Source organism: Panicum virgatum, chromosome 7N, assembly GCF_016808335.1.
Source record: "Panicum virgatum strain AP13 chromosome 7N, P.virgatum_v5, whole genome shotgun sequence".
In the NCBI taxonomy this organism is placed as follows: domain Eukaryota; kingdom Viridiplantae; phylum Streptophyta; class Magnoliopsida; order Poales; family Poaceae; genus Panicum; species Panicum virgatum.
In genome coordinates, this window is record NC_053151.1 from 44,081,036 (window position 1) to 44,107,464 (window position 26,429).

The following is a 26,429-nucleotide window of genomic DNA, read 5'->3' on the forward strand; positions in this document are numbered from 1 at the left end:
CCCCATACAAACTCGGTACAATGTGGTATCAGTCGCACTTCCAGGATTTCTCTGCACAATTGCTGACAGCATGTGAGGCAGGTTATCATATGATGCCTCATATGTGCCGAACCTCATCTTAAACACCTTTTGTTTTACCCGCCAAGCCTTTGCATAGCTAATTTTGTATTGAAAACGGTCGTCTATGTCCCTAATTATCACTTTTGGCTCATAATCAATTTTGTCAAGAATCACCCCATACAACTTCTTGGCCACGAAAGTGGATGTGATGTTACGGTGATTTTGCGCAACATCAGTTAATCTACATGTATGTGGTGTAACAATTGAACATTCCCAGTGTGTCTTGTACTTGCCCTTGTAGGCATGTACTCGACATGTACAATCGGCATTGACACACTTCACCTCATATTCTTTGCTGCTAGACTTCACAACTCTGAATTTCTTCTTCAACGATATAACCCAAAGCTTCACAGCATTATTCACAGCTTCAATGCTAGGATACTTTGCACCCTGCACAACCTCATTCTCTCGGTATTCGTACTCAATACCCCTAATATCCTGTATCACTGGATTTCCAAAACTCTTGTCTCGCCATTCACCTAGCAACGGGTAGTCCTCATCGTCTGATGAGTCCCCACATTCTTCCATCATTCGAGCCTCCTGGTCTTCATTCTCTACAGCTTCCACTATTCCAGGTATCCGCTCCCCCTCATCAGCTAAACCTTGCGGCTCAGGTTGAATGGCATGTACGTTCCGATCTTCTTTTTCTCCTACATGATCAATTATACCTTGCGGCTCAAATTCTATGACATGCATGTTCTGATCTTCGTTTTCTTGTTCCACTGCTTGGTTCATATGAGATGATGGATTTGTTGACCCTTCACGGAAATGAGCTACCTTCTGGTGAATCTGAATTAGGATTGCAAGAAGCCACCTGCGGTCAAGAGCTGCTTGCATGTAAGTCCGCCATTCTTCGGTATTTGTTATAACCATCAACTCCCAGAAATCCCCTTCAGTTGCCCAATTCGTTACAGTCTGAACAGTTAGGAAATGGGTCTTTGGATTCACATTGAATATCTCATGAACGCATTTGTGTGGCAGAACCGCCTAAATTATCCCGGCTCAAGTGCGTAAACCATCACCATAAAGGCAACATTAGCTTAAACGCACTTCAAACGGAACAATTTTTGGTCTGTCGGGTAACGTCCCGATACAACCACCGATTCTCGGATCGAACAAGCATACCCCGCATGAAGGCGAGTCCAGAGATATTACAACCACAATTTTTACAACACAGGCATAGTAATGATTACAAGCCAGTTAAAAACATTATTACAAGGCCAACTTAAATAAAACAGTTATACAAGTTATGATTATAAGTTTAGAGTCTAAACAGCGGAAGATGAGACACGATGACTACAACACGTCGCAAAAGTATACCAAGCTAGCCCAAGCATGGTATTACTCGTCACAGTCATTGCCGGCCGAAGACGTATCCCATTCTACGGACCAGTCAGGAGGCAACGTGCAAGGATAGGTCAAGCTAGCGATCTGATCCTCAAAAGTCATACCTGAAAAAGGGTTTTCAAAAGCAAGGCTGAGTATTCTAATACTCAGCAAGACTTAACCGACAACGGGTATAAGTAGCCCACCTTAGCTAGACTATGCAAGGCTTTGTAAGGCTCTGGTTTTCCTTTGTTGAAAAGCAATAAAGAGTAGGTCCTTACTTTCAAGTTTTAGCTTCAAGATTCTAGTTGATTAACCATTCTATGTAAGCATCTACTATCCAAACATGGTGGAACTTCTAAGCAAACATCAAGATTAATAAGAATATTGTTGCTCTTATTACTCTGTGTGGCAGATCAATTAAGCAGTCTCATTTCATCGTGAGAGGCGGACGATTCTGAATCGAAATTCAACCTTGCAAGGACAACCTAACACACACGTCTGGAACACCGTCGGGTCATTCCCAAACAACCGTTGACCTTTCTTTCCGGCTTGTGGATAGTGTCACTCTCCCCGACTACAGGGCTCCAAGGCCGAACCTTGTCCCTTGAAGTCGTAGTGTTGCGCAACATAAAAATAAAACCTATCCCTACTGAGAGAGTGAAAGGTATATCCACTCCCCGGTCAAATCGGCTACTAGGCTTGCCGCGTACCATATTTACGGCATGTGGCTAGTACTTTCAAAAACTTAACCGGCACTACCACACACCGCAACCTTAGCAGGTTCATCAACACAGACGGGGTCTCACATAAGGTCATGATATCGAACACAACCCCGTCCGTCGTCCTTATATTGATAACAGAAAGTAAACAGGCAATTCCTATAAAGCTCGCGAGTGACAGGCAATCACTCGACTTTTACCGGTCCTATAAGCTTAGCAATTATTCGAACTCAAGCCTAGTGTTCAGTACATAGGTTCCTAGGATCATGCATCTAGGGTTTCAATTTAACTCCTATGAACTGTAAATGCACAAGTAAAATAATACAGTAAATGATATTAATTTGAAGTATAGGTTATGTCCGGGGCTTGCCTTCTCGGTAATTGCTAACTATTTCAGCGCTAGGCTCTTCCGAACTTTGGTTCGGGGCTTCAGTTAGTTCCGCAGTGTTTACTTGAGCTTCTAGATCACCTCCGTCAGATTCCGGAATCAGCTCGTACGTCCCGTCCGATAAGGCAGTCGTGTCTATATGTAATGCAAGAACAACATTATAAACAAACATGGGCAATCGTTTATAGAGTAGTTAAATACTAAATTTAGCTACACAAGGCATCATGATCAACAACACAAATGAAGTTGACTAACTTCATAAACAAGTGGGGGTGATTTCCTATACAATTAAGTCACGGTTTACAAATAAATCAACAACTCAGAGTACAAATAGAAATAAATTATACCAAAATTACACTAAACAGAACATGAACATACTCAGCTACCCTGTAAAAATCATGCCAAGACATGTAGTCATTTAATCACAACAAATCATTCATGCAGGAAACACCTAGCACAAGCTTGAATTATACAGACTAAAATATAGCAAAGTAGAAGCTCAAAATTTAACAGGAGATCTAAACAGTGAGGATCTAGCTACTGTGTATTTTTCATGATTTTACCTACACAGAAATAATTCTGAGAAAATAAAGAAAACAGACATCAGACTAGCAAGATTTATTTTTAGCTCCTGATCTAGCCATTAACTGATGCTCAAACTTCCTGGACAAGTTAAGATATTCCAGATGAACACTCAGGAATATTTTCAGGATTTAACAAGAACAGAAACTATTTACCATAAATAAAGTGTACTAAACAAAGTTTAAATCAAAGAAAAAGCTACACAAGAGAACTGGTCATGAAATTTTTATAGCAAAGCTAGTGTAACATGAGTAAACTACCACAAAAATTTCAAAGCAAGACCAGCTTTCAAGCATTAGATAAGAAAAAGACTAAACATCTAGTATGTATTTACCTAGTGACACAAAACCATTTATACAGCAAAAACTTGCAACTAAAGCCTAACATATTATGACCCTACTGCATAGATCTCTTCAAGAGGTTTCCAAAACATCTAGATTTGGTATTTTACGAATTTTCTACGAATTGATATTGAATTTCAAAGATCACAGCAAATTATTTCAAACAAGCCCCTATAGCACTATTCCCCTGAGTCACTGACATCGCAGACAGCCCCCTGGGCTTTTTTCAAATTCAAAACCGAGGTCCTCGGGTCGGGTCAGAGGGGGAGCGCGGGTTTGACCGGCGATTTCCCGGCGAGGGGCTCACCGGCGGCGAGGGTGGAGGGGTGCGTGAGCCTCACTGGTGCAAGGCGCACCTCTGGGTGCTTGGAATCGAGGCTAGGGCGGTCGGAGGTGGGGTGTCGACGGCGAGCGGCGGCTTGCGGGCTCGGAGCACGGCGGCGAGGTAGCTCCGGTAGGTTTGGGCGAGGGGAAAATGGCCGGGGAGCTGCGCTAGGACGAGGCGCGGCTAATGGTGGGGGATGTAGGGGTGGAGCGGGCCTGCAGTGGCGGCTCCGCGGCGGGGTGAGCTCGTCGGGGTTCAATCAAGGCGGCGGCGGCGTTCTGCGGCGTGGGAGCGATGAGAGAGCGAAGGGACGCGCGAAATCGAGTTTTGGGACTCTTGTAGTGCGCGGGCGCTCGCTAGAAGAGGGCGGCGCGCTCTGCAGCGGGCGCTCCACGGCGGCGTCGCGGTGGCGGCCGTCGGGGCGGTTCTGGAAGCGGCGGGGGCGCGTGGCTCGGCCGGGAGGCTCCAGCGCGAAGCAACAGGAGGGGGAGGAGGTCGTCCGCGACGCGTGGGCGCCAGCGCACGGCGGAGTAATGGCCGGGAAAGCCGGGAAGGCGTCGGCGGCGGCGCTGTCGGTGGCGTCGGCGGCGAGAAGCAGAGCAGGGGAGTGGAGGTGGAAGAAAAGGGTCATTTTGCAATTACCAAAAGTTCCAGGGACCTCTCTGTAAACAAGCAATAACTTTTAAACTAAAGCTCAAATGAAAAAGTTCCCAACATGAAAGTTGTTCAACTTTTCAAGATCTACAACTTTGATGTTGTGCAAAAATTTATTTGACCAAAGACTCAAGAGCTAAAATTAAAATCATTGAAGAGATTTTGAATTCTAGGAAATTTATCTTTTTCAAAGCAAATTCACTTCAACTCTAGACTCAAAAGCAAAAATGGCTGCCATGCATTAAATGCACTGAAATTTTGCAAAAACACCCTCCACTAAAACTATAATTACACAACCTATTCAACACAACTGCAGAAAGGACCTTGCATAAAATCATAATTACACTTATAACCTTTCATAATCATAAAAAGATCCTTTTTACGTAATTCAAGCACATAATGCATAGCAAACCTACACAATTACTGTGCAGACACCTAATTAAATTACTGTGCAAACACCCGGGGTGTTACAATTTGCGTATGGAACCAAAACTCCTCTATAAGGGTTTATCTATTCCGCACTCTCTGCGTTCAAAAGCTGATAGATTGACTCCATACGCATCATGACAAATATAGTGGTCACCATAATGATCTTGAAAACGAAGCTTGCTCGATATATCTGGCCACACAATAATGATATTAAACTAATTGCTAATCTACTGTGTCAACAAAAATAATTACAACATAATCTATTTGTAAAGCGTAGAAGAATTTTGGTTACCTGCAGTCGCCGGCTCGAAAATCCGGCAGGGCTTCGCCTCTCTCCCTCCCTCCCTCTCTTTTCTTGGTTTCTGGAATTTTAGTGATGCAAATGAGGAGTGGGGGGATTAGCCAACCCTTATATAAGGGTGTGGGAGCCGGTCGCCCCGCTGCTGGGCGGCCGGTGCCTGCAGCCCCGCTGATAGGCGGCCGGGGGGCCGGTCGCCCCGCTGCCGGGCGACCGGTCCTCTAGGGGCTTTTCTGCAAAAATTTTCATGCCCCCCGGCAGCGGGGCGGCCAGGTCCCGGCCGCCCTGCTGGGTATATTCCTGTAAATTTCAAGAAAAAAATATTTTTTTGTAAAAAACGAAATTAAAAAATATAAAAATAAAAAACCGCATGGAGCGAGAGCCTTCTATGCAGAAAAAATGCGAATCCTCTGTAAGCAGCCCGGCCCATCTCCGAGCTACGTCCACATAAAGGCCCATGTTAAAGGTCCATAGCCCAAACTTGAAACAGGCCCACAACATACCCCCTCCTCGCTTGCTTGCTCTCCGATTCCGATCCACCGCAGTGGACTCCATCCCAATCCAACAAAAGTTCTAGAAACGTCCAGAACTTCAGAGCACCTGCGCGGCCGCGCCTCTCCCATCTCTCGGTTCCCCGCCTCTCCTGGGCGATGCGGTGGCTACCGAGGCTGCTCTCCCACGCCGCCGCGGCCGGGAGGGCGTCCACGGCGGCCAGGTCCACCACCAGCCACGTCAGCGGAGGATCCCACGGGTTCGCCAGCGGCGGCTGGGAGGGGTCGCCAGCGGTGCCCCGGGAGTGGCTGCGGAAGCTGTGGCGGGAGGAGCTGAGGAAGCTGAAGGAGGCCGCGAGGAGCTATGAGTCCGTGGAGGCGGCAGGAGCGGCCACGGAGGCACCGTCGTGGAGCTATCAGTACGACGGCAGGGACCTCGATCCCGTCGAGGCAAGCGGAAACTCTGACTGCAGCTTCTCTTTGTGTATTCTCATTTCTATTGTCGTGTGTGGTAACATTTGTTTTGATCCGATGCTACCTTAGATGATTCGATAATTGGATTATAGAGAGTGCACGAGGATAGTACAGTTATACTCTCGTATTCCAGCTACAGAAAATTGGTTGGAGTTGGAGGTCAATTTGCATTGTTAGGCTTAATTAGTGTGTGTGAATCCTTTACTATTCCAATCAGTTTACTATAGTGCCATCTGCATCAGTTAACAATCTGTTGAAATATTTCCTGTCTCCTTTGCTTGATTGTATCCTGCTGCTTGATGCTTTATAAATTTCCATTGTGCTCAACATCGAGGGACTATTTTTTCTGTAGCTACTGGAATAATTGGCAGTATGTTTCAATGTGTGTATAGGCCAAACTGGCTCCTCTTCTCGCAAGAGCTAACCTTGTGATCGCCAGGGACATTGAGTGGGCAAACATCATGTTTGCTTTTGAGCAGGTGACTTAATGTGTATAGACCAGTGCATGAACAATATACATTTCTATTCTTTTTAATACTTCTCCATTTCTTTTCGTGATCTTATATATTGCCGTCTGAATTGCAGGAGAGCAGATATATCATAATGGACCCACTCTTTCCACAATCTGTAAGTTTTATACTGTCCTGGACTCCTGGTTGTAATTGGTTCCCTTGCTGTACTATCCTCTTATGTATTCTAACTCTATATGTCTTGAGCTTTGACTTCCTTGTTCTTCCAATGTCCAGCCAGTAGGTTTTATTCGAGAGAAAAGCAATGTCATCTTTAGGCAGGTATGTCTACGTGGCTGCTTCATCCTAAATAAACTAGTCTTAGTATTATTCAATTGCTTCATGGTAATTTTTTGGATCGAGTCAAGGGTCAAGAAATTTCAATTGATCTGCATAGCAGCCTGCTAGTCCCTATGTTAAAGACATCCGATTTCCTGTTCAAACTTCAAATTATTTGCATCATGATACTTGGTATCTTTTGGATCTAGTTATTCTGATTTGCACTATGTGCAGTCAATATTGTTGAGTGTACCTTGTCACTATCTACTGTATTTATCTCCATATGAAACACCATCACTGCCTCATGCATCATATTGCTTATGCTATTGAGAGACTGAAAAATATGTTTGTTCTCCCTATGCTAAAAAACAGCTATTGGTACGGTATCACTTTCAGTCATGAATAATATTGAGTAGTTTGGAAAGATTATTTAAGTAACCTTCATCAGAGCTCTGTTATCTTATCTTGGATGATTTTGTGAAGAATTTGTTATTGTAGCCATTGAAGCATTTAGAGTAAGCAGTAATATTTTACATAAGATCACACAGAAAGGCACTTATATTAAATATATTTTATTCCCTTGTAACGTTAAAGGTAGTCAAATAGAGCATCTGCTGTTGACTAAATAAACAAAGAGGAGGAATTATTGGAACTTGTGGCAAATTGCTTGCCATCATATTCAATCCTCTAAATGGTGATGTTTCTCTGTTTATTTAGATAAAATTGTTCTGTATGCTTGTTTTCCCTCTTAAGGCATGTTTTGTGTAGTGCTTGTTGATTGAGTTTCATTCCTTATTATAGTAGCTGGTATATGAATGTTAGCTTGTGATGCTAAAAGTTAAATATGCATTGGCTTTATAATTGTGATTAGAAAAAGGGCTTATCTTTTTAATTATTTTTTCACTTCTTTTGGTGGAGGTGCAAATCAAATCCCTCTTTTGTTCATGTTTTAGCTACTCAGAACAAGACGGCCATTTGTTGCAGAAATAACTGATGCTATGGGCAATGAAATATTTAAGGTAATATTTCTTCAAACCAATGTTATGTTCTGTTCAAAATCTATTTAATTGTACTATCGGGTTTAGGTTCGCAGGCCATTTTGGTTGATCAACAGCTCCATTTATGCAGAAGTGGATGGGAAGGTATGTAAATATTCTTAACTAGATTGCTCTAGCTAAGATGGGAATATCATCTGCATATGAATCTATGGAAGTGCTGATAAAGCTTAGTTATTTGGCTTTGGTCAGGAGATAGGTGTAGTCCACAGGCGTTGGCACCTTTGGCGGAGAATTTATGACCTGTACTTAGGGTAATATGGTATTCTTATACATTTCCCTTATCTCGTTGACTAAGTTTGAAACTTCCCAGTTTATTGTTTAATTCTTTTCATATGAGCCTGCCTGAAACCATGTAGCTGTATTTCAGGAATAGGCAATTTGCAGTTGTTGAGAATCCGGGTTTCTGGAACTGGACCTTTAGCCTGGTGGATGAAGATGATAAACTGTTGGCTCAGATTGATCGTAACTGGAGGGGAATTGGGTTTGAGGTAATATCCTTTTCAGTGTATACCTATCAAAGCATAGACATTTCTTATACCTGATGGGCATTCATATTTGATGCATGCTCTCATAGTCTCCTAGTCTCATGCACCGATTGCATGTTCGACAGCAAACAATTTTTTTCCAGCGAGATATATGTTAATATTTTAAACTCTGATAACTAAGAATCACCTTTCCAATTTGCTGAGTCACTTTTTCTTGGCATTTCTTCCACATATGGAAAATCTTGTGCCCAACTGATAAATTGAACTGAACATACCATTGCCTGGCTGATTATATTATAGTGGTCTAGCATCATTCTGATTGCGTGTGCTCTGTGATCTCAGCTTCACTATATGTCTATATCTGCTCTAGACGATAGAAAGAATGGCATCGTAAGGACTAATGGTTAATGAGTTTGGAATGATTCCCTCGCTGTTAATGTCACTGTAGCTCTTCACGGATGCTGGTCAGTATGCAATTCGGTTTGGTGATGAGGGACTAAGGCACAAGTTTGCTCTTGCAGCAGATGTAAGTGTTCTCACTTGGCCATATGGGTGCCCACCTTGCGCAGTTGATGGTACTTTACCCTAATTCCGAACCCATGTCTCATGAATGTGCCAGGTCGAAGAATTACATGTTACTCGGCAGCTGACTTTGCCTGAAAGGGCCGTGGCTCTTGCCCTTGCGATATCCCTGGACAGTGATTACTTCTCTAGGAGAGGTGGCTGGTAAGTACCCGATTATAGGCTTGACAACTCTAGATGCCTATTGTACTTTGGTTGGCCTCTTCTGTTGCTCTGAAATTGATCAAATTGCTTGCTGCTTTCAGGGGACTTCCTTTTCTCATTGCCACAGAGTAGACACCCAAACCGCAATCACCTGTACGCAAGGGAAAACATGGTCGTTTCTCAATGTTGATACAAGCTTAGCAGTAGTATAATGTTGTTCAGCGATTGAGATCATCGCCAGCGGCAGGAAATGGTTCCTGTGTGACTGTAATCAGATTGCTCCTCTGCTTCACGAGAAACCCGAAAGTGGAGGTTTCCCGAGGAGATTGGCTTGCCTCCAACTTTGCCACCCCTGTTGGTTGTCGCTCAAGCAGACATTGCTGATTTTTTTTTTCTTTCATCTGTATGCATAGTGTGATAGTGGAGGCAATGCAATTGTGCAAATCCCGTTTTGTTATGGAGGTACCTGAGAGCCTTGCTCATTAAGTCATGGAGGTACCTGAGAGCCTTGCTCATTAAGTCATTATTAAGGAGTGCAAAAGTAAAGATGGCGCGGGCCCGGCCCGACAACAATTCCTAGTACAACCGAAAGCAAGGGGCTGCAGGCCGAAAGCGCGTGGGCTTTAACACTGCAGCAGGGCCCAGGTCTTCGTCTTTCCGTTTCCATCTCTCCTTTTCCCTCTTTTTTCTTTTTCCTGTTGGTCTTTTCCCGCCAAAACGATCGCTTTCTCTCTTTTGTACCCTAGCGGTGTACGTAGTAGAACATGCTGGGACTACCAGTGACTCAACAGGTATTTCACCCGATACAATACAATCCCAGCAATACATGCTGGTATACATCAGACAGCCAGAGCCAGTCACATGATGAGCTACACTCCAAATAATACCCAAATTTGGCTAGCTCACGGGCTGCCGAATTACAGACTCGATTAGCATAACGAATGGAACAGTCAATCAAAGATCTACAGGGGTGGTAAAGAGCTTTAAAATTTGATTTAGATAAAAGATCGAGCTCTAAAAAAATAGATTTTAATTCTTTACAATTTTAAACTGAATATATATAAGAGTTAAACTGGATGGTGAAGAGACTACTAAAATGCTTGTACGAGCACAGCATCCGTCGATTAGTCCGGATCTTCATCCAACGACATTGCCCCCATGACTGTCTGGAGCTGATCTGCACCGGATGCACTAGCCGGTGGTCCGATAATCACTTCCCACTTCCCAGCTACCACTATCATCACCACCCATTTGTGCGCGCGCGTCGTGATATTGCTTCCCGTTTTCCCCTCTTGGCGGACCGGAAAATGTCGCCGCTTTGACTACCAAGACCGCTGCTACCACCAGCTGACCAGCAGGCTTGCTAGCACTAGCAGTAGGGGTAGGGCGGCCGCTGGTGGCAGACTGGCACGGCTAGTTCTCGTGCATCCTCATCGGCGTAGCAGGCCTTGTCCTTTCAGTGAGCCATGCCCATGCCGTCCAGCCCAGGTACTGTTGGTAACAAGCTTTTAGGCCATGCCCTTGTTTTACAGTGTTCAAAATTCCAAAAAAAAACGGCACCTGTATGAGACTTAAATTGCTACAGTAATACTACAATAATAACCTCTAATGATGGATTAATTAGCCTCATTAGATTGGTCTCGCGATTTACAGACGAGTTCTGTAATTAATTTTATGATTAGTCTATGTTTAATAATTCAAATGTAGAAAGATTCTCTTTCAAAAACTTTACACCCTGTAATTAAACCAGGCCCATGTTTAGTTACCAAAAATTTTCAAGATTCCCTGTCACATCGAATTTTTGGACACATGCATGGAGCATTAAATGCAGTTGAAAAAAATAACCAATTACACAATTTAGCTGTAAATAATGAGATGAATCTTTTAAATCTAATTAATTAATAATTAGGCATTAATTATCAAATAACAACGAAAATACTACAGATTCAAACCCAAAATTTTTTGCTAAAGCCTTACTCTCTCATCAGTGCGAGGAGTTGTGCACGCCAACGTGATGCTGGACAGCTAGAGGCACGGTACAACCTAGCTGGGGCAAAACTTTAGCCAAGCTTGATCATGATTCGACGAGAAATCAAGAAATCATGTCGACGGATATATATATATATATACCAGTAATGCGTTAAAATGTCCGTAAAATTCCACTCCGGACCGATTTTACATAGCCATTTACAGTTTTTTTGATCCCAATCTTGTTTACCGCTTCAACAAGATACATTGCTCATATCGCAAGGGATGTTTAATTTCAGTTATTTTTAAACTATGTCCCATCAAATATTTCATGCTAATTAGAAAGATAAAATATTTCAAACAAAGCCAGTTTACAAAATCAACTTCAGAACCCCGCACTAGTGACTCTGAAGAATCTAATGAGACTTTTGACCGCGCGATTAGAGAAGGGTTACTGCAGCAATACTATAGCAAATTATCGATTAATTACCGTTATTGGATTCGTCATGAAAAGTTACACACATATTTGAAAAGATTTTACAAATTGACTTCATTTATTATGTCATGCATATAAAATATTCTTGTAGAGGCTGTGTTTAGTTTCCTCCAACTCCTCCAAACTTTCCATCACATCGAAATCACATCAAAACATTAAATATAGCAAATGACCCATACATGGAGTACTAAATGTAGGTAAATAAAAAACTAATTACATAGTTTTGATGTACGTTGCGGGACGAATCTTTTGAGCCTAGTTAGTCTATAATAGAATAATATTTATCACATACAAATAAAAAATATTACAGTGATTTTCGCAAACACTTTTCGTATATTTTTTTGCAACTAATACAGCCAGAATGGAATAGCGCAGCCTGATACGGAGTACATACGAGGCCAGAGTAGACCACCAGTTCGCGGGGCGCCCCTCGCCTTCCCCCACAAAAAGCGGCTCAAACCCCGAGGCCACGAACGCCTCGTTTCTTCTCCGAGAAGCAAAAGATCACCTCCGCATTAAAACCCCCACCACTCCCAGACCACCGCCCCGGCTTTCCACTGAGCAGCGGCCGCCTTCGCCTTGACTCGGAGCGACTCCGATCCGGATGTGGGCGAGCGGGTGTAGAGCCGGCGAGCTAGCGAGCGAGATGAGGGAGCAACGCGACCGCGAAATGGCGGAGGAGGAGAGGGATTTGGGCGACATCGTGCTTTCCTGGTCGGTGACGGAGATCATGAACGAAGACCTCTACAAGGGGCAGGTGCTCGATCGATCCTTCGCCCGGCGCGCTTGGTTGCGGTTGCTTGTACGGCTGTTGCCTGCCGACTCGAGCGATTTGTTTGTGTGTTTTTTTGGGTGGTTAGTTTTAGCGTTCGTGCGTAGCGTGTGTGTATGAGTATGAGTGTGATTTAGAGGTCGATTTATGGTCAGATTTTCTAGGGGGCTAGTTGTTTCTGGTTTGGACGAGTTGCTTGGGGCGAGTTGTTGGCCGTCTGTCAGTGTGATAGAAGCAGCTGGTTGCTTGGAACTTGGATGTGCATGATTAACGTTAATGTGACCGTAGTTTGTTAGAAACCCCTAGTGATACATCATACACCCTGCTCAGAAGTAACACGTTGGTGGTGCGATGCACCTACTGACTAAAGTTAACACACAGCTTGTCTAACTTCTTAAGCTCTCGCACTCATCTTGTGGACTTTGCCACCAAACGATGGGTGTTTGACTGATTGAAAAGAATGATATTGATTTGTCTTGTGCATGATGCATGACCATTTGCGTTGTCCTGTGGCGTCTGTCGTCGCATACTAGCATGGTCTTTTATGATGTTTGGAGTAAGTAGCATGTGGCTGTTTCAGGCTTGAGATTAGATAATACCTTTGATTGACTGCTAAGTTTTAAAGTTCTGTTGTAACTCAGTACATTGAGCAAACATGCTATATAAATATAATCTGGTGCTACAAACTGCACATCATGCTGCTTTTATTTTATTCCACAATTAGTAATGCTAATTATCTACTCATTGTGGCAATGTCCTTTATTGATAATTCTTAGTTTTGCATTAGATGAAATTGACCAGATGGTTGTTTTGTTAGCACTAAGTTACATTCAATGCCATTTTTGCCTGTTCAAGTTATGGCTGCCATGAGCTCTTTTACAATTGTTCCTGTTTCCCCATCTGTTTATACTCCTAAGTAACTGTCCCTTGGCTTAATTATTCAAACTTTGTCCTATTTCTAAGCAATATATTTGTACATGTTTAGAAACATATAGTATCAATGAAAACTTTCTGACAATTCCAAAAGTGCCATCTCCATTTTTCCCAACTATACATGTAAGAAAATACTGCCTATGACCCCAAATGTAGGTCCATTTGTCTATTTAGGTTTGTCTAAGTCTCTATTAGCTTTGATCGTCGATATCCGAAAAGATCATATTGATTGATAACATATTAACATGAGGTTGATGTAACCATAGATTGATCATGAAAAATACTTTCACAATATATAAATCTTCGCAGTTTAAATAATTTAAAATTTATAAATATTATTTGTCATAGTGCCATGTTGGTGACCATGTGATGTCCTTATTGGACTTGTATTTTTGAACTAATCAAATTTTGAACTGTGAAAGGGGTAGCTGCAGTTACTGAAAAATGGAATACTTTTGACATTACCATTTACCAAATGATTTTTCGCAGGTCGAGAAAATTCCATTCAGCTTTAGTTCACTTGATCACTACTTGAAAGCATTCAAGGGACCTCTGATTGAAGAAACAAGGTCTGACCTGTGCTCGTGCCTTGAGAGCATCACAGAAGCACCCTCCTCGAAAATAGTTTCTATGGAGGCAGCAGGAAAATCAGGTCTGTATTTTATGGATGTGGAATTTTGGGATAATGGTGCCGGTTTTTCTAGTGAGACCTATACTGCTAGGAATGGCGACATCTTTATTCTGTCTAGCATGAAACCTGAAGCTGCAGAGGACTTAAACCGCTATGGTCTGACATATTGCTTGGCAATGGTTACTGAAGTTTCCATGAATGATGAATATCAGAAAGGCTTCAGAGTGAAGGTTGCAAAGGATATTGGTTTAGAAGAAGACTTAAATAAACTCCGACATGCAATATTTCTTACTAATATAATGACAAGTCTACGGATATGGAAAGCCCTTTGCTTTGACACATGCATGAATAACAATTTCACAATAATCAAGTCACTTCTAGCCCCCAGTAACATGGTATGTAACCTTCATTGCATGGTTGCCATTTGAGTTCACCTAACATTTTGTATTACCACTTGTACTTAAATTTCTTTCCATGTTATAGCTAAACTCCTCTTTGTTGGTTCCTTCCATGTACTTAAATTTGTAGGGTGAAGAAGTCTGTGCGGTCTGTGTTAAAAAGGATGAGGACTGTTCAGATTCTTTTGCTGAGCAATTACTGCCAGTTAATCTTAATCAATCACAATTAGATGCTGTTCAATCTATCATCTCAGCAGCGCAATGTAGGCATCTGAACCTCACAAAACTTATATGGGGTCCACCAGGTACTGGAAAGACCAAGACTGTTAGTGCTATTCTGTGGGCTTTAGCTTGTGTGAAATGCAGAACTCTTACATGTGCTCCCACAAATGTTGCTGTTGTTGGAGTTTGCACTCGTTTCCTTCAAAATTTGAAGGATTTCAACAAACAGATTGGCAAAAATGGTCTACCTCTTTCTCTTGGTGACATATTGTTATTAGGGAACAAGTACAAGATGGACATCACTGAGGAGCTTCAGGAAGTTTTCTTGGATTATCGTGCGGATGAACTTGTTGAGTGTTTTTCATCATTGTCTGGATGGAGGTACATAATTGCTTCAATGATATCTTTTTTTGAGGATTGTGGTTCTCGATATGATATGCTTCTTGAGAATGATGAGAGCAGTGATTCTGAATGCTTTCTGGATTTCCTGAAGAAGCAATTTGATGCAGCAACAAAAGCTCTAAAGAAATGCATGATGACCTTGTGGACTCACCTTCCACGAAAGTGCTTTTCATGTGATGTTATAAGCAACATTACTATGCTGTTGGGTTTGCTGGAAAAATTTGATGCCCTTCTATGTAATCAAGATTTAACTGATGAGGCTGTCAAAAGAGCCTTTGGTTTTCTGTCAACTGATAACTATGTAGCACAGCGAACATCTTCTATTGAGAAGGAACTGGATGCAGCAAGTTCTTTATGCCTTAAATTACTGAAAGATCTTCAGAGTTCACTTGATTTACCAACCGGAAGAGACAGAAATTGGATTCAGAACTACTGCATGCGTAATGCAACACTTATTTTCTGTACTACTTCTAGTTCTTACAGGTTGCATAATGCGGAGATTGCTCCGCTTGATGTGTTAATTGTTGATGAGGCTGCTCAAGTCAGGGAATGTGAATTGCTGATCCCACTACGTTTGCGTTGGTTGAAACATGTTATTTTGGTGGGGGATGACTGCCAGCTAAGGCCACTAGTTAGAAGCCAAGTAATTTCCCTTTTTACCTTTATTATGTAGTATACTTTCATTTCTTTGTCAGTGATGTTTGCACCTTTAATATGACCTTCCCAGGCTGAAATGTTGCAACACTTTGTTTCAGCCAAAGGCTATATCAGCATCCTGTTCTACTCTTGTTCATCAATTTTGATGATCATTGTTCTGATATATATCATTGTTTATATCTAGGTATGCAAGGAAGCTGGATTCGGAATCAGTCTTTTTGAGAGATTGGTTGTCTTGAACTTTGAAAAGCATTTGCTGAACATACAATATCGCATGAATCCATGTATCAGCTTATTTCCAAATGCTCAATTTTATGAGAAGAAGATTTTAGATGGACCAAATGTTCTTTCTTCTTCATACAACAAGGATTACACGAGCCTTCCTTTTGGTACCTATACTTTCATAAACATCACTGATGGGAGGGAAGAAAAGGAGGGTGCAGGAAACAGTTGGAGAAACCTGGTTGAAGTTGCTGTTGTTTTGCACTTGATTCAAACCATCTTTAAATGTGCGTCTAAGCTGTATATTCTTCCTACAGCCCTGATATGTTATCTAAAACTCTTGTTGCATATGCAGTTACTTGGCTAATAATAACATAGCATCTATTAGCTTATACAGTCTTTAACTTTAGTTGTACATTTGAGAACTGCACTAGATTAAACATTCTACTATTATAGAATCTATTTTTATGTGATAACTCCAGTATAGTAAAATTAACTTCCTATGCTGTATTCCTATTTCTTTCATTTTCCAGGGCAATACGTAACCTTTCATTTCCTGCATTACTATCAATTAGGGGTATACCCTCATCTTGCAGAATGTGAAGTTAGATGGAGCCTTATATATTAGAGTTACTGGCCATTGCATGGACAAACTCTAGTAAAATTATACTAGTTTGTGAAAATTATATTCATGCAAGTGAAAATTTCTCTCATTCATTCTATGCAAGAAAATGACTCATGAGGAAAATCAGTGATCTTATTTGTTTTTTCTTTGTGCAGCTTGGAAAAAGACAGGACAAGGGATTAGCATCGGTGTAGTTTCACCGTATAGTTCTCAGGTGGCTGCAATTAAAGATAGACTTGGGAAAATGTATGAAACGAGTGACGGCTTTCATGTCAGGGTCAAATCAGTTGATGGTTTCCAAGGAGAAGAGGATGATATAATCATACTATCAACAGTTAGATCCAATAGGAGGGGCATTGTTGGATTTCTTGCTGACAACCAAAGAACAAATGTTGCTCTTACTAGAGCAAGGTGTGCATCTATTTGTTGTTTCATTGTTGTTGAAACTTAAAAATACATCTGATGGTGATAACCATAAGGTATCTATTGAATGTTTTATGTGATGCAGGCATTGTCTTTGGATTCTTGGCAATGCTAACACATTGTATAAAAGTGGGACAGTCTGGAAAGACCTTGTTGCTGATGCGCAGAGCCGTAAATGCGTTTTCAATGCCACTAATGACACAGCAATCTGCAAGTTGATTTTGCATGTAAAACATGAACTTGATGAACTGGATGATCTACTTAATTCTGACTCAGCAGTTTTCAGCAATACCAGATGGAAGGTAAGCAATATCAGATGTATTTTCACCCACTCTTTAAAATCTGGTTATGTACAGTTCAACTGCTTCATTAGTATGAAGTAGCTGATGGTTTACACTTACCAACGTACTACAGTATGTGCTATTTTATATTGTGATGTGTAAATTAAATGGTTCCTTCATAAGAACATGTTGGGAGATCCAGTTTGTTCATATATGAATGTACTTCATACCATTTTTATCGTACAGTTTTTTTTTCCGCTGAGGTTCTCACTTTTTTTTTGTATTAAATAACTCAACAGGTCATTCTAAGTGACAACTTCAGAAAGTCTTTCACAAAACTAAAATCTCCACAGCTAAGGAGGGAGGTACTCCAGAAACTTGTCAAACTTGGTGGTGGTTGGCGGACAAGAATTACAAATTTTGATATGACTGATACTTTTCAGCTTGCAAAAGCATACAAAATCAGGGACCTTTATCTGGTTTGGAGCACTGATTTGGAGAAAAGCGAAAGATACTTCCAGATAATAAGAATATGGGACCTTTTGTCTCACCAACATGTTGCTAGAACTGTTCAACATCTTGAGAATCTCTTTTCCATGTACACAGATGATTACCTTGACCACTGCAGAAGAGTGCAGGCAGAAGGGTATGCTTGTTCCCTGACTTGTTTTGATTCTTTACGAACAGTGGAATGGAACTTAAATTCCTTAATGTAAAGCTGCTAGTATAATGAGCTGCAATTGCTTAATCATAAAATCAAATTAGAGTACTTTTGAGATTTGTTTGCGTTTTATGATTTGAGAGTCCTTTTGTATCCTGCGTGTTATGATATCTAACCACATGGGCAAGAAAAAATCATTTCGACATCCCTTCTACTGTCTCTCCTTGTATAATGGATTTTTGCTTGTGTGCACTTGTGTCTTCTTTTCTAAAAAAACTGGGATTGTTACAGTAAATCCCTTTTGTTCATAATTATGTTTGTTTATTCTAACATTCCAACATGTGTTTATTCTTATTTTGCTCTATCTTTTAATGTGGATTGTAGGAAACTAGAAGTTCCTATAATTTGGGATGCTGAACATGATATTATTCGGTATAAGAAGGATTGCAGAGTTGATCAAGAAAGTCATGACCGTGTGGACACCTCATGTGCTCTGGAGAATACAAAAGTTAGTGAAAGTTTCTTGCTGATGAAATTTTACTCTCTATCATCTGGTGTGGCAAAACATTTGCTTACTGCAACAGATGGGACTGAAATCGAGATCCCCTTTGAACTGACTGATGAAGAGGAGGCGATAATTCGATTCCCGCACAGTAGTTTTATTCTTGGGAGGTCAGGCACCGGGAAAACCACTGTTTTGACGATGAAACTGTATCAAATTGAGCAACAGTCCTTGATTGCATCCCAAGGACTGGATTTGGGTGAAGTTGATTTACCTATGGTTGATCACAAAAATGCTTTGCCAATGAAGGACACAAGCAAAAGAGAGAGTTTTGTAAAACAAGTCCTTATCACTGTAAGCCCAAAGCTTTGTTCAGCTATAAAGAATCACATTTGCAGGCTTCAAAGGTAACGCTGTTCTGGTCGGAATTGCATGTCCCCAAATACTTTGCACTCTGTAGTTTTCCCCTTTGTGATTTTACTTCAGATAATGTAAGATATGTCAGCCAGGTTCTTCGTTTAATATTTTTTTGTCTTAACCTTTCATAGATTTGGCTCCGGTGATGTCTCTGACCAGCCTAACATCCTTCATATGCATGATGCCTTTGATGACCTTGAAGAGTTTACAAATGTGCCAGATAATTTCAATGGTCTACTGAACGAGCACTATCCACTTACTATAACATACCGTAAATTCTTGATGATGCTCGATGGAACATGCCAAACTTCATTTTTTGATATGTTTCATGGAGAATTCAAGTCTAGCATTGAGAGAGGTCATTCCAAATCTCGAGCTTTGCAAGCTTTTATTGAGTCGAAAGAAGTCACCTTTGAAAAGTTTGCCACTTCCTATTGGCCTCATTTCAATGCAGAACTAACAAAGAAACTTGATGCGTCCACTGTCTTTACGGAAATAATTTCTCACATAAAGGGTGGATACAAAGCTAACATGCATGGCAAACTCAAAAGGATTGATTATGTGATGCTCTCTGATAGAAGATTTTCATCTCTAAACAGTGAAATGCGAGAGAAGATTTATGATGTTTTCCTTGATTACGAGAGTATGAAGCGCACTGCTAGAGAATTTGACTTGTCAGATTTTGTCAATAGTCTTCACAGTCGTCTAGTTTCTGGAGGTTACAAAGGGGATTTGCTGGATTTTATATACATAGATGAGGTGCAGGATCTTAGCATGTCGCAGATAGCTCTTCTTAAGTATGTATGCAGAAACTTCAAGGAGGGCTTTGTTTTTGCTGGTGACACGGCACAGACTATAGCAAAGGGTATTGATTTCAGGTTTGAAGATGTCCGCTCGCTGTTCTATACCTCATTCCTCTCAGAGATTGAAGCATGCAACCGAGGAGTTCGTCTCACTGATATGTTCCAACTCAGTCAGAATTTTCGCACACACTGTGGTGTTCTTCGTATGGCTCAGAGTATAATGAGCCTTTTGTACTACTTTTTCCCATCAAGTGTTGATAAGCTTAATCCAGAAACTGGGCTTGTGTATGGTGAAGCTCCTGTTCTCCTCGAGTCCGGTAATGATGAGAATGCAATTATGACTATTTTTGGACAAAGCAAAAGTGAACATAACCAGCATGGGTTTGGTGCTGAGCAAGTCATATTGGTTCGTGATGATGCTATCAAGAAACAAATTGTTAACCTTGTTGGTAAACAAGCTCTTGTCTTGACTATTGTTGAATGTAAGGGCCTTGAATTCCAGGTATAAGCTTCTAATGCTTTTCTTATAATGCAATATAATTTCATTTAAATTATGCTTTCTTATACTTCGAAGATAATCATTCCTTCCAAAAATATTCTGTAGGACGTGCTGCTGTACAACTTTTTCAGTTCATCACCATTACATAACAAATGGAGGGTTGTGTATGATTACATGAAAAACAAGGATGTTATAACATCATCTAAAGAGATATCTCATCCAGGTTTCGATAGAAACAAGCACTATCTTTTATGTTCAGAACTGAAGCAGCTCTATGTCGCAATCACACGAACTAGGCAAAGATTGTGGATCTGTGAAAATACTGATGATTACTGTCAACCAATGTTCGACTACTGGAAGAAGTTGTGCATTGTGGAGGTTAGACTACTCGATTCTTCACTGATTCAAGCGATGCAGACAGGGAGCAGTGCTGATGATTGGAGGCTACGGGGTACTAAGGTTAGTGAAATATACTTGTTTGACATCTGGAGGCCAAATTTTTCTAAGTTCAAGAGCGTTGGTATTATTTTCTCATATGCTTATTCCAAGTATGGCATGGAACTTTCTTTGATGATACTGTACTTCGTTAAAAAGTTTAAGTCCATGTAACAAGTACATTTTTTTATTTGTAGTTATTTAATGAGGGGCAATTCGAGATGGCTACCATGTGCTTTGAAAAGGCTGGTGATGCATATAGGGAGAAGTGGGCAAGAGCTGCTGGACTTCTTGCGACTGCAGACCGTGTAATCATCACAAATTTGGAGATGGGCCAGGCTTCCTTGCAAAAAGCATCAGAGATTTATGAGTCTATTGGCATGCATGAGAAGGCTGCCACTTGCTACATCAAATTAGGTGACTACAAAAGAGCAGGTGTGATCAGTTTCCAAAGTCTTCTAGTTGTTCATCAACATGATTGTGGTCTCAGGATCAAAAAACTTTTCTGTTGGTTCTTTATATCCTTCTTTGTTATAAACCTATTATGATACTGGCATAAGTCTGTGCATCAAATGGTGCAGATGCCAGAACTATTTTCCGTTATTAACAAAATATATTGGAGTAAATGGGCTGCTCTTGAATACCGATACTAGGGGGTCCCTAAATTATTTCAAAGAGCTGTTTTATTTCCCTTTAGTGAGGTTTTATGCCTTTTAATGTTGTTTGACTTGTCAGTTGCTATACTTAGACCACCCCCTCTAGCCACTCCGACCCTAAAACCCAGGTGTTAGAGTGGGGGAGAGGGGGGGCTTTATCACTGGACCAACATTCCCCCTACGGCGAGCGAGCCGCGCCGCGCCTGTGGCTGCTGGCTGCTGGTCTCAGCGAACCCCGTAGGGGAAATCACGCAGCGGAAGAAATGCGTGGCCGGTGGGTTTCGAACCCGGGACCTGGCTCTGGTATCAACTTAGACCACCCCCTCTAGCCACTCCGACCCTAAAACCCAGGTGTTAGAGTGGGGGAGAGGGGGGGGTGGGCTTTATCACTGGACCAACAGCTATGATTTCTATTCCCCTAGTTTTTTTAAAAAAATATGCTATTTTTCAAAATTGTTCTATGTCACACCACACAAAACTGAATAAACACTGTAAAGACACTTATCTGATAATTTTCGATTTGCATAGGAATGGTCTTTATGGAAAAATGTGGAACTTCAAGGCTTGAAGATGCTGGTGACTGTTTTGAGATGACTGAATGCTGGTCACAGGCAGCTGAAGTTTACTTTAAAGCTAAATGCTATACAAAGTGTTTCTCCTGCTGCTCAAAAGGAAAATTATTTTATCAGGGCTTGCAATTCTTGCAACAGCTGAAGAAGGAACATTGTGAGAATTTCAACTCAGAGTTTGCTATCATTGGAAAGACATATCTAGAAAATTGTGCATTATACTATTTTGAACTTGGGGATATTAAGCACATGATGCCATTTGTCAAGGCTTTCAACTCTATGGATCATGTTCGAGCATTCTTAAATTCTAGGAATCTTTTGGATGAACTGCTGAGTATAGAAATGGAAATGGGTAATTTCCTTGAAGCTGCAGGTATAGCAAAACTTAAAGGTGATTTCTTATCGGAAGTAAACATGCTAGAGAAGGCAGAATTGTTTGAGTATGCTACACAGCTCCTCCTCATTTACATCACTGCAAATTCCTTATGGGCTACACATAGTAGAGGATGGCCTCCAAAAAGTTTTGCTGAAAAGGAACAGTTTCTCTTAAAAGTTAAAGAGATAGCAAATAAAGTATCTGAGAGCTTTTTCCACTTTGCTTGCATTGAAGCAGATGCATTGTCAGATTCACATAAATCCCTTGCCACTTTAACCTACAACTTGCTTGAAGGCAGAAAATGTGGAAGCTTGTTAGTCGAACTTATTTCTGCTCGTTCCATTATTGATGTTCATCTTTGGTCTCAAACCTCTGGATACAACCTTGAGTTAGAGCCAGGACCTGAAGATGAACAGTATTGCCATGATTTGCTGGCCTGTAATCAGATATCACTGGAAACACTAGCCTGTGTTTGGAACCACTGGAGTTCAATTATAGTCAAAGTGATAGCTCATCTTCATCACTTTGAGGATCCAAAATCAAATGATTCTGCAGCTATGTGTGAAGATCTTTGTGCTAAATATTTTGGGTTGAGAAAAGATGGTGACAGCCGATATGCGGTAGTTAACATGGATTCAAGTTGGCTTACTAGCACAGGTAGGAGTTATTTGGAGCAAGATGGCAACAGATGTTGGATGGATGTCGTCCAATGTAGGTCGTGTGCTGAGAATTTTTTAGTAAATGAGCTCTTTTCAGTTGGCTTTAGTGTACTCCAAAAGTTGCAGTGTTTTGTTGATAATTCTGTGGAGCTAACATTATCTCCTCATGCCCATTGGAGGACTATCACTATCGTAACTGCAATTGCAAGGTTTCTACAAAACTCAGAGCTCAGTGTGCCAAAATATCCAAAAAAGTTAAGAAACCTCTTCACTCACTGTGAACGCTGCTTCTTTGAATTACTGTTCCTAGCCTGGAGGGATGAAACGACAAAGAGCTTTATGTATATATTTGACTCACCTACTGCATATGGTTTGATTGTGGATTCCCTAGGTTTGTATCTTAGGTCAGGAAATCAGAAGCTGACTCATGGGCATCTTGGGAGAATAACAATGTATATGCTGTACACAGCACGATCGGATGACATGCTGACTTCAAGACTTGTACAATACCTGGATAGAGATTCAGAATGGGGAGATTTTTTTCAATCTTTGAAGAGATTTCTTGACTGTGGTGATGGAAGATACACATTCATCATGAACTTTAAACGAGCTCTTGAATTTACATTTAACGCAAATTGGAGGTTTGAAAGAGACTATGTATCTCCTGTATGCTTTGTGAATCTCATGGAGTGCCTTGGTTTTTTAGCATCATCATATCTTATACTGAATGGTTGTGTTTTCTGCACAAAATCTCTATTGATTAATATGTTGAAGTGCCGTACAAGCAAGGAATACCTTGGTACATGCCTGGGTTCTGGACCAGTTAGCCAGGATTTGGATGTGGGCCATGTGGCATACTCATCAGGGAAGTTCATATTCCACTCAATTAGGAATCTCTTGACAAACAAGTTTGCTATTCAAGATTGGGTTCGGAGAACAAACATTGCATATGTCCCCATCCTTTTGCGACTAGTGATCTTGCTTTATCTAGTGACTTTGACTATTAATAAAGTGGGGAACTGCAATGAAGTCACAGATTTCCTTCAGAGGTGCAGAATTTTTGAGGATTTACCTCTGGAATTCTCCAAGAAGATTGTATATAGCTTGAAATTGAGGTCTCGAAAAGTGGGCAACTTCATACAGATATTTGCTGATGCACTTGCAGCAACTGGAAATCACATGGTGGTTCTTGGTTCACCGAAAGGCCAGCTAATCAGTCGAAATTTGAATGCTTATATAATTACAAGTTCGGATTTGACTGATGTTGAAAAAGTAACGGCATTTCTTTGTCAAGAGCGGGGATCTACCACGCAAGATGAAATAACAACCTGCAAGGTTACCTTTGGGAATTTCACTATCGCAGGAGTACGAGACAATAAGGTAGAGAATAAAATTGAAATGCATTTAAGTGATGAGAACATTTCCTTTTGGGAGAAGTTTGAGTCGTTTCAAGTCTTCATGCATGTCCAGGTGAGCTGATAAATATTATGGTTCATTTGATAGCTGTGCCTTTAGTTGCGATGCTGCTCAACTGTCAGGTTTATATAGTTTATTATGCTAATTTTTGTAGAAGGATGCAAGGATTATTATCATATTCCTTAAAAGTGTTCTTTCCTGGCTGGAGCAAAGAGGTCCTCTAGAAAATATAGATACTCAATTGTTTGAAGAGGTCAAGCACATCTGCAATCAATTCGAAGAGCAGTCTATCTGGTAAGCAAATCGTGGTGTATTTCAGCATTTAGGAATATCACTGGTGTATTGAAGTGCATCAATTCCTCTTGTAGGATAAATTTAGGTTGTTTCCATCATTTCAATATTTACTTTGAGATTTGAGAATAGCAGTTGTGCTGCCTATGTATCTTTGCATTAGTAGTTTCCATCATCTGAAAGTTGCTATTCCCATTTGAAAATTCAAACTGTCCTGTCATTACAGGAAGAAGAGAGATAGTCTGACTGTTGAGGACCTCTACTCAATGTGGAATGACGGTGAGAAAAAATTGCAAAAAATCATCAGTTTTCTGCGTTCTGAGAAAGCTTCCCGGAAAGAATCTGAAAGTAGGAAGGAAGTAGCACCTGCTGTCCAGTTCCACACGGAGGGGGATGATGAATGGAATGCATGCTCAGATGATGAACCTGACACAGGAGGAAGAGAGATGGTGGAACCTGCTGTCCAGTTCCACACGGAGGGGGGTGATGAATGGAGTGCATGCTCAGATGATGAACCTGACACAGGAGGAAGAGAGATGGTGGAACCGACCAAGGAAGAAGCAACTGTGACCTGCTCGACTTCGAAAAAGAAGGCTCAAAAGAAGAAGAAGAAATCAAAGAAGTCTAAACGCGGGAAGAAGTGAGCTGGTGTAGTCTATAACCTTAGAGCATGGTTTCTATAAAGCTTTGGCACCAATCCCTTCTCTCTGAAATAGCAACACCATGGCTGCTTGCCTTGCTCGGATGTACAGAAGAATTATGTCGTTGCTTAATTGCTTATGACTTTTCACTAGCTCACGATTATTTATTTGTTCTAGTTTTGTGTGGTGTATAGTTAGTCTTCTGTTTACTGTTCTGATGCTGATGGTTATGCCTTCTGCTTCTGTTTTACTTATCCGTTTCAAATTGTAGGTTGTTTTAACAAATTTAGATACATAATTTTTACTATTCATTTAAGTAAACACTATATTTAAATATATATTAAAATTTATCTGTCTAGATTTGTCAAAATGATCTATAATTTGCAATGGTGTATATATAGCATCTATCGTACATCACGAGGAGTTGGATGAAATGTTCATGAATAAGATATGGTCTAACGTAGTATGTGATCCCAAACGTAGGTTGTTTATGACGGTGAAATGCCCTCTAATAAAATTTTGTTAATTTTTCTATCTATTTTAATAATGCATTATCAAGATATATGTTACGGTTCATTAGTAGCATTAATTTGACATTGTAAATACCGTGCATTTTTTTGTTAAACTCGATCAAATTTGAGTTAGTATGACATAGAAACAATGAATGGAGTACGATTAAAGTTTTCTCATGATAAATATAGTAATAACAATTATCTATATAACATTTTTTCATATACGGATGGATCAATCAAGTTAAAATGGTTTGATCGGAAAGGATCTTTAAACAACTGGGCTAGGATGAATGAAATTGGCATTGTTTTGTGCCGTCCGTCCGTTCACAGCTTCCACGCGGCACAGCGCAAGCCCACGCTGCCAACTAGTGATGAAAACGGTCGGGAAAACCCCTCAACCGTTCCCGCAACTGTATTTTTTGATCGGGAACAGAAACGGGAACGGAAAAATCGGACGGGAAAACGAATTCGGTATTACGGGAATCGGAAACGGAATCAATCGGTCGGGAGCATGCCGATTACGATCGGGAATCGATAGCTCAAAACGGGAAAATACATATAACCACTTCAAATATTTAACTCGATAAAATAATTACAACTATGCATAAATAACATGGAAATAAGACTCGTATAACTAAGAAACACAGGTAAAGTGAATCACGAATTCACAATTCACGTTGGAACACATGCAAATAACAATTCACGTTTCCAACACAGGTAACACAGCCGACTATGACAAATACGGAAATTCCCGC

The 26,429-nt window shown here is 40.9% G+C and overlaps 2 protein-coding genes across 2 annotated transcripts; both read left to right on the forward strand.

Moving 5' to 3' along the window:
- The first annotated feature begins 5,733 nt into the window (after positions 1 to 5,733).
- On the forward strand, positions 5,734 to 9,697 carry LOC120682439 (altered inheritance rate of mitochondria protein 25-like). Its single transcript, XM_039964354.1, has 11 exons — positions 5,734 to 6,126; positions 6,543 to 6,629; positions 6,736 to 6,777; positions 6,897 to 6,941; positions 7,892 to 7,957; positions 8,024 to 8,080; positions 8,186 to 8,247; positions 8,364 to 8,484; positions 8,930 to 9,007; positions 9,101 to 9,207; positions 9,309 to 9,697. Exons 1-11 carry the CDS (start codon positions 5,836 to 5,838, stop codon positions 9,337 to 9,339), a joined length of 987 nt encoding a protein of 328 aa, XP_039820288.1. The 5' UTR covers positions 5,734 to 5,835; the 3' UTR covers positions 9,340 to 9,697.
- Positions 9,698 to 12,152: 2,455 nt separating this feature from the next.
- Positions 12,153 to 25,412, forward strand: LOC120683338. The gene is made up of 14 exons (XM_039965413.1): positions 12,153 to 12,428; positions 13,866 to 14,402; positions 14,536 to 15,672; positions 15,871 to 16,195; positions 16,689 to 16,944; positions 17,042 to 17,258; positions 17,537 to 17,883; positions 18,283 to 18,807; positions 18,949 to 20,122; positions 20,225 to 20,578; positions 20,752 to 20,989; positions 21,739 to 24,284; positions 24,385 to 24,524; positions 24,748 to 25,412. Exons 1-14 carry the CDS (start codon positions 12,276 to 12,278, stop codon positions 25,163 to 25,165), a joined length of 8,367 nt encoding a protein of 2,788 aa, XP_039821347.1. The 5' UTR covers positions 12,153 to 12,275; the 3' UTR covers positions 25,166 to 25,412.
- Positions 25,413 to 26,429: the final 1,017 nt, after the last annotated feature.

Coding starts and splice junctions, on each gene's coding strand:
- LOC120682439 (XM_039964354.1), top strand. CDS start 5,836: ATGCGGTGGCTACCGAGGCTGCTCTCCCACGCCGCCGCGGCCGGGAGG. Junction 6,127..6,542: donor GGGACCTCGATCCCGTCGAG/GCAAGCGGAAAC, acceptor ATGTGTGTATAG/GCCAAACTGGCTCCTCTTCT. Junction 9,208..9,308: donor TTCTCTAGGAGAGGTGGCTG/GTAAGTACCCGA, acceptor TGCTGCTTTCAG/GGGACTTCCTTTTCTCATTG.
- LOC120683338 (XM_039965413.1), top strand. CDS start 12,276: ATGTGGGCGAGCGGGTGTAGAGCCGGCGAGCTAGCGAGCGAGATGAGG. Junction 14,403..14,535: donor TTCTAGCCCCCAGTAACATG/GTATGTAACCTT, acceptor TTAAATTTGTAG/GGTGAAGAAGTCTGTGCGGT. Junction 16,196..16,688: donor GATTCAAACCATCTTTAAAT/GTGCGTCTAAGC, acceptor TTCTTTGTGCAG/CTTGGAAAAAGACAGGACAA.